Raw genomic sequence first — 15067 nt, 5'->3', positions numbered from 1 at the left:
GAGGCCTGGGTGTCCAGAGGAGGCAGCCTGACACAGGTCACTTCCCCTTTGAAACTCCAGTGATTAGCATAACCAAGCTACTGGTTCCAAGCTAGAGCCAATCTATTTATTTGCCCAAAATAACTTTCAGGCTGGGAAACTTGGGAGCCAAGTCTAAGTAAAACATTTTCCTAATCTGAAAGATCCAGCTGGGTGTTTTTTCTCGGGGGGGGGGGGGGCGGGGGGGAAGGGAGGGGGCTGGAAGGAGCGGGTTGGAGCACACCTGGAAGTGCTCGGGGCTCACTCTGGGCTCAGGAATCACTCCGGGTGGTACTCAGGGGGCCATATACCGAGCCAGGAACTTGGGCGGTCACATGCCAGGCAAGCACCCTACCCACCGTACTCTCTCCGCAGCCGCAAACCCAGGCACATGAACAGATAAACACACGGAACAAGAGGTGCTGGGCTTGGGGCCTTGGCAGGACACTCACCCGGGCAGCCAGTCTGTCCTTCCAGAGCCATGTCCCCAGGGAGGATGGGCTGCCCCATCGCCCCCGCGCGCACACACACACACACACACACTGTCCCCCACTCCCGTGGCCCCTTGCTGTAGGGGAGCTTCACAGCGTGACTGAGGAAGGGGGCCCACGTGGTGACTTTTAAACCGAGACCCCGATGACTTAGCCTTTGGGCAAAGGGGATGGCTGTTAAGGACTTGGAAACTCCACTCTGGAGACAGTAATTTTTGGTTTGGTTTTGAGCTTGTTTTTTTCCTTCTAGGTTGGGGTGGGTCACACCCAGGGTGCTCAGGTCTTACACCTGGCTCTGCACTCAGGGGTCGGTCCTGGTGGGGCTCGAGGGACCCTATGGGATGCCTGAAATTGAACTGGGGGAGCTGTGTGCAAGGCAAATGCCCTACCTGCTACACTCTCTCTCTGGCCCCTGATTTTGGTGGGCTCTCACCCAGGATGGCCCGGGGCAGCTCCCGCAGTCCTCGGGGGACCATGTGATGCCAGGGATCGCACTCGGCCCCTGCATGCCAAGCCTGCACGCTGACCCTTGGTGCCATCCTCTCCACCCCACCCCTCTCTGGCGGGTATTTTTCTACAATCCAAACTGTATATTAAGTCCAAGAGTGATAGTGCAGTGGGTAAGGTGTTGGCCATGCACACGGCCGACCCGGGTTCAATCCCCGGCATCCCATATGGTCCCTGAGCACCATCAGGAGTAATTCCTGAGTGCAGAGCCAGGAGTAACCCCTGAGCATCACTGGATGTGACCCAAAAAGCGGGAAAAAGAAAAAAACCCACAACTGTATATTAAGTGTGAGCACAGTGGGCAGGTTGTGAGCGAGTCTGAGGGGAAGGGAGCCAAAGAGACCTCACGGCTGCAGGACGCACCGTGGGGAGGGCACTTGCCTTGCACGTGGCCAGACTGGGTTCCATCCCTGCTGCCCTGAGCGACAGCAAGAGTGACCCCCCCCCTCAGCACAGACCTCCGCCCTCCACCAGGGAAGATACTCTCGGGTCCCTGAGCCGTCAGAAAGCACCTGTCGGGGGCTGGAGTGATAGCACAGCGGGGAGGGCGTTTACCTTGCACGCGGCTGACCTGGGTTCAATTCCCAGCATCCCATAGGGTCCCCCGAGCACTGCCAGGAGTGATTCCTGAGTGCAGAGCCAGGAGTAACTCCTGAGCATTGCCAAGTGTGACCCAAAAAGCAAAAAAAAAAAAGAAAGAAAGAAAGAAAGAAAGAAAGAAAGAAAGAAAGAAAGAAAGAAAGAAAGAAAGAAAGAAAGCACCTGTTGCCGCTCAACTCGGGCTGGCAAAAGCACCTGCGCACACACAGACCCAGGCTCTCCTCAGCTCTCACGCCCAAAACCCGGGTCCCCGCGACTCCAGAGCTGCAGGTCGGTAAGCGAGGCCTCTCCGGATTCCTGATCTCATACCCTCCACCTCCTCCCAGAGAGGACCCAAGTACAGAATGCCACCAGGCAAAACGAATTTGTGGACGCACACCATTTTCCCTTCGCGCCAGTGATAAAGTGAGCAGGATAAACTCCCATGTTCCACAGCAGAAGGAACGAAGGGCAGAAGAGACGGTGTGTATGTGGGGGTGGGTGCGGGTGGGTGGGTTAAAGGCCCTTACCTAGCACCTTAGCTCACCCCGGAACTACACAGGGGCCCTTGAGCACATCCAGGAGTGGGGAGTGCCTTCCCTATGAAACCAAACCAAACAAAACAAAACACGAAAAAACGTGGTGAACGTTAAAATGGAAAAAAATGCACGGCTGTTTCATCAAGTCAATCCTTTGAGTCCCCACCTCAGGCCTCCCAAGCGGTACCCTAAGGCCTGAGCTATTGCTCAGTGCCTGAGGCGGGGCTCTGGGGCCACGTCCCAGGGTTCAGAGAACCATATGGTGCTGCGATCACACCAGGACCTGCTGGGTAGAAGACACCAATCTCCCCCCATCTCTCCAGCCTGCAAATCTTTTCCACTACCTTGATCTGAACCAGTAAACAACAGACACATAAGAGAGCTTTCCCCGAGTTCAAGCCCAAATTTTTTTTTTCTTTTTGGGTCACACCTGGCAATGCACAGGAGTCATTCCTGGCTCATGCACTCAGGAATCATCCCTGGCGGTGCTCAAAGGACCATATGGGATGCTGGGATTCGAACCCGGGTGGGCCGCGTGCAAGGCAAACGCCCTACCTGCTCTGCTATCACTCCAGCCCCTTCTTTCCTTTTTTTTTTTTTGCCCTGCAGGGACTGAGCCCAGGGACTGAGCCCCGAGCCCTGTACCTGCAAGGCACAAGGCAAGCACTGGAGCACTGAACTGCATTCCTAGACCCCCAGCACGCCTCTATCTGTGCTTCTGCCTTCTCCCGTTCCCCCAATCCTGCACGCCCTTAATCTTAGATCCTCCTTACTACAAAGACCTTGGAGTAAAAGAGGAAAAGGGGAACAGAAAGAGCAGGGTCAGTGGGACAGCGGTAAAAATCACAACAGGACACCCTTCAATCAAAGGCGGCTCCAAGCGGGGGAAATCCGTCCACTCTATTAAGCGCGGGGACCCGCCTGAAGTATGTGAGGGGGGAGCTGGTCTGACCTGCTCCCTTGCAAGACTGACCCTTCTGGGCCCGTCCTGAAATCTCTCCCAGGCACATTCTGGCCCAGCAAACCCCACGCACTCGGGCAGCCAGTTACTCCCGGCATGCGAGCACCTGATGTAAGTGGCCGCACCCCTTACATCACTTGTGAACCCGGGCTGGGGCGGGTGGGAACCCCTGCTGCTGACTTGGACCCAGGCACCACCTTGCAACCTTCTCCCCTTCCCTGTGGGTGTCCACAGTTCCTGGGCCAGCCGGGGACCAAGTGCAAGCAAGGCCAGAGGGAGGCGAGTTCCTCCCCGTGCAGGTCTCACCCCTGAAACACTGCGTGTGACTTGGGGCCGGAGGGTGGAAAGGAAACAAGAGTCTCGGGGCTTTGCACGGGGAGTGAGGTTCATCGGGCACCCACCCTCTGCGCGCCGAGCAAAAAAATACTCAGCCACGCTGAGTCCTCAGGTGGTGATTTTGCAGGGACCCCTGCAGGGTCTGGAAGCAGGTGTGTGTGTGGGGGGCGGCTGGCATCCTGCAGGGGAAAAGCCAGTGGTCCTGCCATGGACAGAATGGCAACCCCTCCCCAGACCCCAACAGAGAATCATCCTTCCCCCAAACCGGAAAACGCAGCTTCTGAGGAACCCCGGGTGGCTCAATGAGCGTGAACAACTATCATCCGTTCTTTCCCGGAGAACCCCCAACCCACGGACACCAAGGGGCTTCCTAGGAGACGCTAAATAAATAAATAAATAAAAACCCGTCCTGAGGGTGGGAGCGTAGGGCCTTGCACGCTGCTGACCTGCATTCCACGTGCGGCACCCCAGCCGGTCCCCCTGAGCACAGCGCCGGGAGCAGCCCCCGAGCCTTGCCCGGGTGGCGCAAACACAGACTTTAGAAAGTTCCGAGCTGCAATCTTCCTCCAGGGCTGGCAATGAGTGGGGCGGTGGGGGGGTGCCACCAAGACCCGCACACACGCCGTGTCCTGGGGGGCCCGGGCGCTCCTCCGTCCACAGCCGGCGGCCCCGGCCCCGGGGCGTGTGCGCGGACGGACCCACCGCCTGGCCACGGGGGCGGCAGGGCGGCCCGACCCCCCGCCCGCCCCGGCTCCCTCCCGCCGCGCCCCCGCCGCGGGGCCGGCGCGGCCGCCTCACCTGCAGGTGAACCTGAGGGCGAGGAGCAGCGCGCAGCCGAGCGCCACGGCCCCGCACAGCAGCTCGGGCCGCCGGCGCGCCATGAGCGAGACGCCGCGCAGCCCGCGCCGCAGCCGGCCCGGGCCCGGGGAGCCCGCGGGGCCGCCGCCGCCCTCGTCCTCGGCGTCGTCGCTGCTGCCGCTGCTGCCGCCGCCGCCGCCGCGGCCTCCGCATTCCGACATTACATGCTCCCGACCGCCGCCTTTATACCGCCGCCGCCGACGCCGCCGCCGCCGCCGCCGCCGCCGCGCCGCCGCCGCCGGCCCGCGGGCCCGGCCCGGCCCGTCCGCGCCCCAATCCCGCAGCCCGCCGCGCCCGCTAACCCGAGTCCTCCACGTCAGCGTCGCCACGGCCCCGCGGCCCGCCCCCGCCCGCGGGCCCGCCCCCTGCGCGCACCGAGCCTGCGCGGACGCCGCGGCGGGACACGCCCCTCGCCCGCCGAACTCGCGCGAACACCGGGCCCGCCCGCCTCTTCCCATAGGCCCCGCCCCGTCCCTCAGGCCGCGCCCCGTCCCACAGGCCCCGCCCCGTCCCACAGGCCGCGCCCCGTCCCACAGGCCCCGCCCCGTCCCACAGGCCGAGCGCGTCCCACAGGCCGCGCCCATCCTAAAGGCCCCGCCCCATATCATAAGCCCCGCCCCGTTTCACAGGCCCCGCCCTCTACGTGCGCCGTGTCTGCTCAAAAGCCGCGCCCGCTCGGAAGCCCCGCTCACCACGACGAGACGCGCCCCTCGCCCGCCCAATTTCGCCAATAGAGGGCAAGCCGGTCTCTTCTCACAAGCACCCGCCCCGTCCCACAGGCCACGTCCCATCTAGCAAGACCCGCCCCGTCCCACAGGCCCCGCCCCTGCGTGTACCGAGTCTGCGCGAACTCGGAGCCCGCCTGGAAGCCCCGCCTACTAGGGCGGGATACGTCCCTCACCAATCCTCCCCCACTTCCCCCACCCCACCCCGGACCCTCCCCAGCCAAACTCGCGCGAATACCGGCTCCGTCCGCCTGGTCCACAGGCCCCGCCCCATCCCGCAGGCCCCGCCTCCTTCGCGAAGACTGCGCTAGCGCTAGCGCCCCCTCTGCGCGGCCACTGAGTCTGCGCGGCCCGCCTCCCCGGGCGTGTTGCCGCTGCCGCTTCCGGACGCTGTGGCCGCTGGAGCGGTTGTGGCGATGGCAGGTCTCGGTGTCTCTTAGCACAGCCTGTGGCGTGTCGCTGCCGGTTATTAGGTCCTTTCCAAGGAAGGGAAACGTGCAAAGTCGCGCCGGGCCCGTCAGGAGGGCGTCGGGAGGTTCCTCCAGCACGGGCTGGATTTGGGTTTGGGGCTCGCACGCCGAGGGGTCGGCGGGGACCGACCTCTGAGTCACAGCCCTGGCCCCGGGAAGGTCTTGGTAACTTTTTATCTGGGGTCAGGGATTTGGGTCACCCCAGACCCCTACTCCGGGCTTGGTGCTCGGCGATGTCAGGGATGAAACCAGGCTGCTTAGGCGCCTTCACCCCGGTGCTGTCTCTCCCGCGCAGAAAACGGATTTTGGAGGACGAGGTTCCCCTCACCCCCTGATGCTGTGCCCCACCTAGGGTGTGGAGCCCTATGGGTGCCCCTCTGGCCTTCCTAAACAAGGACAAGCGGGGCCAAAGAGATGGCACCGCGTGGAAGGTGCTTGCTCTGCGCGGAGCACACCCGACTTGGTCCCGGCACCGCTTAGGGGTCCCCGAAGCCACACCCCCGAATTGGCCCCTGGGGGTCAGAGCGATAGTACAGCGGGCTGGGCGTGCCTTGCACGCGGCCGACCAGGGTTCGATCACCGGCATCCCATATGGTCCCCCAAGCATTGCCAGGAGTGATTCCTGAGTGCAGAGCCAGGAGTAACTTCGCCGGGTGTGACCCAAAAAAGCAAAAACAAAGACGAACAAACAACAGAAAAACCAGACGTGATCCCTGACCACCACCAAGCGCAGCCCCAAAATCAAAGTAATGTAATGGTAGGACTAGCTATTGGCTATGATAGACATCAATTTGCAGTAGTTTTAAGCATTTCACCCAGGCAGAGATAGACAGTTTCTAAGACAGGGCTCTTTCCACTGAAAGTAATCAAGTAGCATTTCTGAGTATCTTCCTTTAAAAAGGATACTGATGAAATTATGATCCACTTTATAGGACATTTCTGTGTGTCTGCATGTATGCACAAACAGTTAAAGGACATTTGTAAGACGTGTGTGTATGTCTGCAATGAGCACACACACATATAACTTATTTAGTGCCCCTTAATGATAGAATTTAAGAAATTTAGATTATAAAACAAATTCTTTTTTCAAAAGACCATGCTAACAATACCACCCAAAGAGAGAACAATTGTTTCGTGAAGTTATCTGGTTAGAATGTCTAAGAAATTGAATGCCCACCTTTCAAAAGGGGCACATTGTTGGAGCCTTATATAGTAAAATTGATCACTCTGAAAATTTGCTCAATTGTCTCCCAAACTGATAAACAGTGAAATAATTTCAAAAATTTTAGCAATACATTTTACTGACTGTGAACAATTATTACTAAGTCAGATACTTTCCCCATAAACTTCTAATACTAGTAATGAGTTCAAAATAATTTACACTAAATAACATAAAGCTGTACCCTGAAGAGCCTCCAATGCGGCACTGTTGGGAAGGACGAGTAAAGAGAGGCTGCTGAAGTCTCAGGGCTAGGACGAATGGAGACATTACTGCGCCTGCTCGAGCAAACAGATGACCAACGGGATGACAGTGACACAGTGATACAGGACTAGCTGGGGAGAAATGAGTGATGGTTTGCGACTGGCAGGAAGGATTTTTCCCAGCGTCCCTGGGGCTCACACCCCAACTCCCACTGTCCCTTGAGAAGCCCAATAGTAAAGGCCAGAGGGCGAGACCCGAGGCCCCGTGTGGAGCACAAAAACTGAGACAGATTACCCCCATACCAGGTGTGCCACACGGGGCATGATTTCCGGTGCCAGAGAATTGCTAGGGTCACCTTGCGTCAGTCCCATTGCCTCAGATGTTGGAGCTCCTTTATATTTTGGGGAGGTTGGGTGGACCACACCTGGTAATGCAAAAGGGTTACTCCTGGCTGTGCACCCAAGAATTGCTTCTGGCAGTGCTCCAGGGACTGTATGTAATGTGGGGAGTCAAACCTTGGTCAGCTGTGTACAAGGCAAACGCCCTCCCTACAGTTCTATTGCTCTGGTCCCCAGAGCTCTTTTCAGTCGCATATTTGCTATATCGGGCCAGTCCTTTAACTGACTTGGCCCGAGTGGCTGTTTTCTTGTTTACATTCTATAGCCTTCAACGTTTGAAAACGATTTTCAATTAAGAGTCTTGGCCTTTGCACTGGGAATTCTAATATACACCTTTCGGAATTGATCTCCGGTTTCTCTTATTTCTGGAAGGTACAGCGATTCTCCAATACAGAATTGTTCCTGCTTCTCTTAGAGGTTTTTTAAAAATCGTATTACAAGGGGCTGGAGCGATAGCACAGTGAGGAGGGTGTTTGCCTTGCACACGGCCACCCGGGTTCAATTCCCAGTATCCCATATGGTCCCCCAAGCATCGCCAGGAGTAATTCCTGAGTGCATGAGCCAGGAGTAACCCCTGAGCAACGCTGGGTATGACCCCCAAAAAGCAAAAAAAAAAAATCATATTACAAATCCAGTAATATAGTGCCGTATTATTTGATATGATTGTCTAAAGGACCTGAGAAGATACCTACTTTCAGGTTTTTAATGAGTAACCCTCTAGTTTTCGGGGCTGTAGAGATAGCACAGCAGGTAGGGCATTTGCCTTGCACGCGGCTGACCCAGGTTCAATTCCCAGCATCCCCTAGGGTCCCCTGAGCACCACCAGGGGTAATTCCTGAGTGCAGAGCCAGGAGTGACCCCTGTGTGTCACCGGGTGTGACCCCAAAAAAAAAAGCAAAAAAAAAATCCCAAAACCCTTTCTTTCTTTCTTTCTTTCTTTCTTTCTTTCTTTCTTTCTTTCTTTCTTTCTTTCTTCCTTTCTTTCTTTCTTTCTTTCTTTCTTTCTTTCTTTCTTTCTTTCTTTCTTTCTTTCTTTCTTTCTTTCTTTCTTCCTTCCTTCCTTTCTTTTTCTTTCTTTCTCTCTCTCTCTTTCTCTCTTTCTTTCCTCTTTCTGCCACCACTTGGCAGTACTCAGGACACTCCTGGATCTGCAGTCTGGTTGGGGGCTGTATGGGATGTAAGGAAGGAACTGAGGGGGGGGGCTGGAGCGATAGCACAGCGGGTAGGGCGTTTGCCTTACACGCGGCCGACCCGGGTTCGATCCCCGGCATCCCATATGGTCTCCCAAGCACTGCCAGGAGTAATTCCTGAGTGCAAAGCCAGGAGTAACCCCTGAGAATTGCTGGGTGTGACCCAAAAAGCAAAAAAAAAAAAAAAGGAAGGAACTGGGGTCAGCCACGTGCAGGGTGCCGTCGCTCCAGCCCCTTGATGTTTTTAAGTACAGATTTGACTGCATGTCACATTAACAAATTGTCATAGTAACAAAAACACATATGGTCAAAAGCCACCAGTCTCCATTTGCTGAGGGCTGCTGGGACATTTCTGTAAGCAACCTCCCCACTGTACACACCCAGGGTTCAAAGGGCTTCTGTTGCTTATCTCAGCATCCCCAACCTGTGGAGAAAGGCCGGCGGCTGAGGGTGTGCACCCTCCAAGGCAGAACCCACCCTGGGCTCATAAATGGGTGGTTCCCCTTCGCTCTCCGGACATCTGGCATGCAGGAGTCGCAGGCTCTGTGTGGACACCACCCGGACCTGCCTCCCAGCAGCGAGGCTGGAGGTGGCCATGAGCCACACAGGTGCGCCCCTGTCCACTCCCGGAACTATAAATCACTCTCAGAATCCACCAGCTGCGTGCCCCCGGCTTGCTCGTCAAGGATAAGCTCGGTCATGATTTGCTCACCTCAGTTTTCTTTTCTTTCCATGTCCAGTGCTCAGGACGGACTCTCCCTGCTTCCTGCTCAAATGCCTCCAAAAAGGGGGGCACAGCCCTGGATAGGACAGTGCAGCAGGCTCTGGACTGCACACGGCCAACCCATGGAGTAAGTCCTGAGCACTGCTGGGTGTGCCGGCAAAATATATATATCTCACTTGTATCACTTGTTATCCCGCTGTTCATTGATTTGTTACTGCAGGCACCAGTAACGTCTCCATTCATCCCTGTCGGGTGCTAGTGTAGCCCAATGGCATCTGCTCGCTCCAGGAACACAAAGAGCCTTTTCAATATATATATATATATGAGAGAGAGAGAGAGAGAGAGAGAGAGAGAGAGAGAGAGAGAGAGAGAGAGAGAGAGAGAGAGAGAGAAGCCCTAAGAAGTCCTCTAGCAGCTCAATCCCCTGGGTCAGATAACCACTCTCGGAAAGGAGGCAAGCCCAAAAACAGTGCTTCCACCTCAGCTCTTCTGACTGGAACTTTGAGGACAAAGTGCATGTGGGACAAAGTCTAGGGTGGAGACCAAAAGTGACAAGGAAGCATCCGGCACACCATTGCTCTGTAGCTGATGCCATGGGGGGGGGGGGTGACATGGCAAGTCTCCTATTCGCCTCCAGGGGTCAACAGGGGCAGAGCTAACATTCTTGCTTCCCTTCCCTTACTCTGACTTGATGTAGCTGGTCAAGAAGTGACCTTGAGGGGCTGGAGTGATAGCATAGCGGGTAGGGCGCTTGCCTTGCACGCGGCCGACCCAGGTTCGATTCCCAGCATCCCATATGGTCCCCTGAGTACCGCCAGGGGTAATTCCTGAGTGAAGAGCCAGGAGTGACCCCTGTGCATCGCCAGGTGTGACCCAAAAAGCAAAAAAAAAAAAAAAAAAAAAGAAGTGACCTTGAGGGGCTGGAGCGATGGCACAGCAGGTAGGGCGTTTGCCTTGCACGCGGCCGACCGGGGTTTGATTCCCAGCATCCCATAGGGTCCCCTGAGCACAGCCAGGAGTCATTCCTGAGTGCAGAGCCAGGAGTAACCCCTGTGCATCGCCGGGTGTGACCCAAAAAACAAACAAAAGAAGTGACCTTGAGGGTCCATCACGGCCATTCCCCCACCCCAGGGCACCCACTCTGGCTCCCCACCTGAAGGTCACTGACGCCACTGCTTTGGCTGTGCTTTCCCTGCAGTTGGCAACTGGGGGTCACGACCTGCTAGGGAGCAGCGTAACTGAATGTGGGAGGGATCCCCCCAAAAGCCTAGCAAGAGTGAGTAGTTTCTGAAAGTGCAGCCATCAAAACTGAACCAAAATTCCAACACGGGATCTGATTCTGAGCCCAAAAGGTTTCTTTGTTTTGCTTTTAGGGTCAAACCCAGGGATGCTCAGGGGTCACTCCTGGCTCTGCACTCAGGAATCACCCCTGGCCGTGCTCAGGGGACCCTATGGGATGCTGGGAATCAAACCCGGGTCGGCCATGTGCAAGGCAAACGCCCTGCCCTCTTGTGCTATCGCTCCAGCTCCCCCTTTTTATTATTATTATTATTTATTTATTTTTGAGCCCGAAAGGTTTTTGGCGGCAGTCACCGTGCTGCGTGCCAGGGCCCAGAGCGCCCACACGCACGGGAACGGGTTGACCAGCCCGACCTGCTGCTGCTGAACCCAAGTATCCCCCAGAGCACCCGCACCTTGGGATCCTAGTGCCTAGTTTCTGCCATTCGCTGGGAGGAAACAACCACACCCCGGAACAAGACGTCTATATATAAAATCTTTATTATAAGCGATATTGGTCCAGACACTACACAATACCAACAGTACAAGTTTAATCTTTCAAAATCATCGTGGAAACAGCAAAAAGACCAAGAAATAAATTTTTTTTTTGAGTCAAACATTATTTTTCCCCAAAATCTCAATGCACATTATGCTCGGTTTCCTTACTATAGTGAAACATACAAATACAGAAAAATACCCCCATTTAACATCGACTACTGTTAAATGGTTATTTGGCTTAAAATCTGAGTTAAGAAAAAATCCTTTTCGGCAACCTACATAGAGATAAGTAGCAAACTTTATTATTAAAGTAAACAAATTCTGTTCCGTTTGCAACAGGTGAAGAATTTCATCCATCATGGGTTCTGTTTCGAGCACAAGTGTTTGCTATCGTCACCCTGGGTCTCATCCGAGGGACCGACTCGCAGAGTCGTCCCGGGGATCAATGACCCCAGCCTCTCTCCCCCGCACACGTCATCCCAGAGTCTGTTCAACAGAGGGCGGTGGGCGGTGGCCACCGCCGGGGGGGCCTGCGGCAGCCCTGTTCAACAGCCGCGTTCCTACCTACTGGGGGGCCCCTGCTCAGAGGGTCGGGGCGTGCCAATCCGAGCGAGAGACCCGCAGCAACTCCGCTCCAGGCCTGACAACACGTTCAATTTCTCTGGTCGCAGCTCTGATTAGGTTACGCGCATGGAAGCCGGCATATTAGTTTAAGTCTTTAAACAAAAAACTATATTTTCCAAAATCATTATCGTTTGGGGCAATTAAGTGATCTTTCCTGGCTTTGTTCAGCTTCATCTTCAAAGCGTCTCTCCTCTCCTCCCACTCTCGAAGCTCCGCGTGCCCGTGGGCAAACTTACAGCTGCTGCCTTCCGTGCAGGTCCCACTAGCGAACCTGGAGGCAGGGGGCAAGGGGACCTCGTAAGGGGCAGCCAGGGGGTGACAAGCAGCTTTTAACCCCGAACAGAGAACTTCCCGGGGGTGGGGGGTGGGGGTGGGGAGCTTAGGCCTAGAAAATGGACCGTAGGAGCCGGAGCAATAGGACAGCGGGGAAGGCGCTTGCCGTGCATGCAGCTGGCCCGAGTTCAATCCCCGGCAGGTCCCCTAAACCCACTGGGAATGGCTGCTGAGCACAGCGCCAGGAGTAAGCCTGGAGCACAGTCAGGGGTGCCCCAAAACCAAAGCTTAAAAAAAAAAAAAAAAAAGCAGGAGCTGGAGCAATAGCACAGCAGGGAGGGCGTTTGCCTTGCATGCGGCCAACCCGGGGTCAATTTCCCAGCATCCCATAGTGTCCCCCGAGCATCGCCAGGGCTAATTCCTGAGTGCAGAGCCAGGAGTAACCCCTGAGCATCGCCAGGTGTGACCCAAAAAGCTTAAAAAAAAAAAATTAAAAAAGCAAGGGATGACCACCCTGAGAGGCAGAGAGCAGAGAGGCGCGTGCTGGACGGAATGGACAGACGGACGCGGAAGGGAAGCCCCAGCCCTGCAGGGAGCCAGAGGTCGGAAGTTACGGGGAGGAACAGAACATCTCTCCGGCGTCTGCCTGCTCGCGGGGCTTTCGCCGGGGAAGGAAACGGGGACGCCTGTGCGTTACCGCGTCCCTCCAGGTACCGGCCCTGGCCCGGACACGGCTGTCTGGAGCCCAGGGAGCCCGCGCGCGCTGGCCACCTCTGGGGTACCCGAGCCCGCCCCGCCCCGCCCCCGCGCGCACCTGTCGCAGACGCTGAAGCAGCCGGTGGGGAAGCGGTGCTGCCAGCAGTACTGGTCGTCCTCGGTGTGGAAGACCTTCTCCTTGTGCTTCTCCGAGGAGATGTGGCCCTGCCACTGCTTCTCGCTGTTGCAGTTCTTCCCGCACATCCAGCAGTGGAAATCCACCTGCGGGCGCCGGGCGGGCCGGCTGGTCACTTTGGGCCCCGGAACCCCCCCACCCCCCGCAGCGCCCTTTGGCCCGGGGCCCAAGGACACAGAAGCTCCCAGCAGGAGTGGGGCGGTGTGTGCCCGGACAAGGAAGGCGACTCGGCCAGGAGCTGGTGTGCAAACACGGATGTTTGCGGCCACGTGTGCGCCGGGAGGGGCAGCAGAGCCCAGCAGGGCCGGGGTCAGGCCGGCCTGGGAACCGCGCCAGCTGGGGGGGGTGGGGCGCGCGCAGAGGTGGGCACTGCGCCTGGACGGGCTGGGGACGCAGCGGCGGGGGCCGGCCCTAACTCGGGGGCTCTTTTTTTCTGTGGGGGTTGCATTGGGGTCACATCCAGAACTCGGGCTGAGGCCAGGCTGCAGGAGCAGAGGGGCCCGTCCCCGAGCGTCTCTCTCGGGTGGCCCGGGCGCCGGGGCACAGTGGGGGCGGGTGTCCTGGGGTCACCTGCGGTACTCACAGTGACCTCGGCGTAGTCCGTGGGCATGTGGATCTGTTTGCCGTTCTCCTTGACTGACTGACTGGCCGCCTCGTCATTTCTCTCATTCTTTTGACTCTTCAGCCAGAGTTCATAAAATTGCTCCATATCTTGTACTGAGAGGGGAAACAAATCACTTTCAGCGGCAGCAACTAAACGTCACTGAAATCCCCCCCAAGACTGTGCAGAGGACACGGGGACAGGGGCTGGAGCGAGAGCACGGGAATGGGGGGGCATTTGCCTTGCACGTGGCCGACCCCGGTTCGATTCCCAGCATCCCATATGGCCCCCTGAGCACTGCCAGGAGTGATTCCTGAGGGCAGAGCCAGGAATGACCCCTGTGCATCGCCAGGTGTGACCCAAAAAGCCAAAAAAATTTAAAAAAAGGACACGAGGACGGTGCCCACAAAGGCCTAAAGAGAGGGTGCGCATGCGCGTGGGGGCGGGGGCCGTCACAGCAGGGGCGGGAAACGCACCCGGGCCCCCATCTCTCTGCCAGCCCCCACCCGGGCCGCCAGCACGGACTTACTCCCGTTCTCCTTCATGTAAGTCCACACCTCCCGCTCCTCCGGGCTGTGGGCGAAGGAGCAGTTGCCGACGTACTGACACTTCCTCCCCGAGGCGATGTGGTTGCACAGCTGTGGGAAGAGGCGGCGGGGCGTGGGCGGGGGGCGCCGGCCGCCTCCAGCCCCGCGCGCGCGCCCGCAGACCCGTCCTAACGCTGCCTGAGAGCCTAACCCTTGCACCCGGAAATCCCGAGCTGGGGGTGGGGGGCTTCTATTCCGCTCGACCCAAGCCCCCCGCACTGGGGAGGCCGTGAGCCTGCCCACTCGCACATCTCCCAAGGAACCGCGAGCGTGGGACGTGGAGCGTTTTGGCTCAGGAAGGCTGGCGTGGTGCTCCCGGGGGCTCTGCGACTCTCACGGCCCCGCCCGACAGCTGCGGGTCCCCAGGCCCGGGGGCCTCCCGTCTGCACTTCTGCAGGCCGAAGCCAACGGATGCTGCACGAGTGCACCCAGGTGCTGCCTGAGGCAATCTCGCCTCCGGCAACTGCTCCCCCGGCCAGGGCCGCCCGGGGACGAGGCCCAGTGACAGCAGGGCGGTCTGCCGACACCTGGCACCTCCAGCCCAGCCTACACTGTCCGGTCTCTCGGGGTCCCTGGTGCTCCGGCTGAGTGGGCCCTGCGGACTCGCACACACCGTCAGCTGCCCGGCCTCTGTGCGTGCGCGCTCAAACTCTCAACTCTCCGCAACGCCTGCAGGGTGCACGTTTCCTCCCTCGAATCAACTCCAGTGTGCCTCGAGGGGGCGGTCAGTGGAGCACTCTGGCACCCGGGCCGGAGAGACAGGGGGCCACACACAAGCCGAGCACGGGGGGGGGGGGGGGGGTGTTAGCCTTGAGCACCTCCAGGCAGGACTCACAGACAGAGAAAACTAAGATGCTTCTACGCCACACCACGTGGTGGTCAGAGGCTGCTCCTGGCAGTGCTCAAGGGGCTGTGTGGCCCTAGCAATGTACCCCTGTGCCCCTCTCTGGCCCTCAAACTGACTCTGTACCTCCCCCAAGGCCCCGTGAGAAGCTGGGGCAGCTTTTACCACCGTCACTCAGGACTCCGGGGGGAGGTGAGCGAGGGGAGGGACGGGCTCCACACTGCACGGCCTTCACAGCTCCCTGCACAGCT

At 57.9% G+C, this 15067-nt stretch overlaps 2 protein-coding genes across 3 annotated transcripts in view; both read right to left on the bottom strand.

The window, feature by feature from the left end:
• The window catches only part of TXNDC11 (thioredoxin domain containing 11), a 35112-nt gene extending 30573 nt beyond the window's left edge, over positions 1 to 4539 (bottom strand). Inside the window, exon 1 of the mRNA XM_055136807.1 lies at positions 4230 to 4539. Coding sequence (XP_054992782.1) covers positions 4230 to 4450 — 221 coding nt within the window. The 5' untranslated portion in view covers positions 4451 to 4539. The remainder of the gene's footprint in view (positions 1 to 4229) is intronic.
• A 6441-nt stretch (positions 4540 to 10980) lies between these two features.
• The window catches only part of ZC3H7A (zinc finger CCCH-type containing 7A), a 34323-nt gene continuing 30236 nt past the window's right edge, over positions 10981 to 15067 (bottom strand). For both annotated transcript variants that reach the window (XM_055136001.1, XM_055136002.1), the window contains 4 exons: positions 13915 to 14023; positions 13368 to 13501; positions 12707 to 12870; positions 10981 to 11890 (listed from right to left, as the gene is read on the bottom strand). In XM_055136001.1, the coding sequence (XP_054991976.1) occupies positions 11701 to 11890; positions 12707 to 12870; positions 13368 to 13501; positions 13915 to 14023 (597 nt within the window). In that variant the 3' untranslated portion in view covers positions 10981 to 11700. The remainder of the gene's footprint in view (positions 11891 to 12706; positions 12871 to 13367; positions 13502 to 13914; positions 14024 to 15067) is intronic.

This window comes from Sorex araneus, chromosome 4 (assembly GCF_027595985.1).
Source record: "Sorex araneus isolate mSorAra2 chromosome 4, mSorAra2.pri, whole genome shotgun sequence".
NCBI classification, from domain to species: domain Eukaryota; kingdom Metazoa; phylum Chordata; class Mammalia; order Eulipotyphla; family Soricidae; genus Sorex; species Sorex araneus.
The sequence above is the reverse complement of the archived record's forward strand: the minus strand, read 5'-3'. Positions and strand labels throughout refer to the sequence as shown.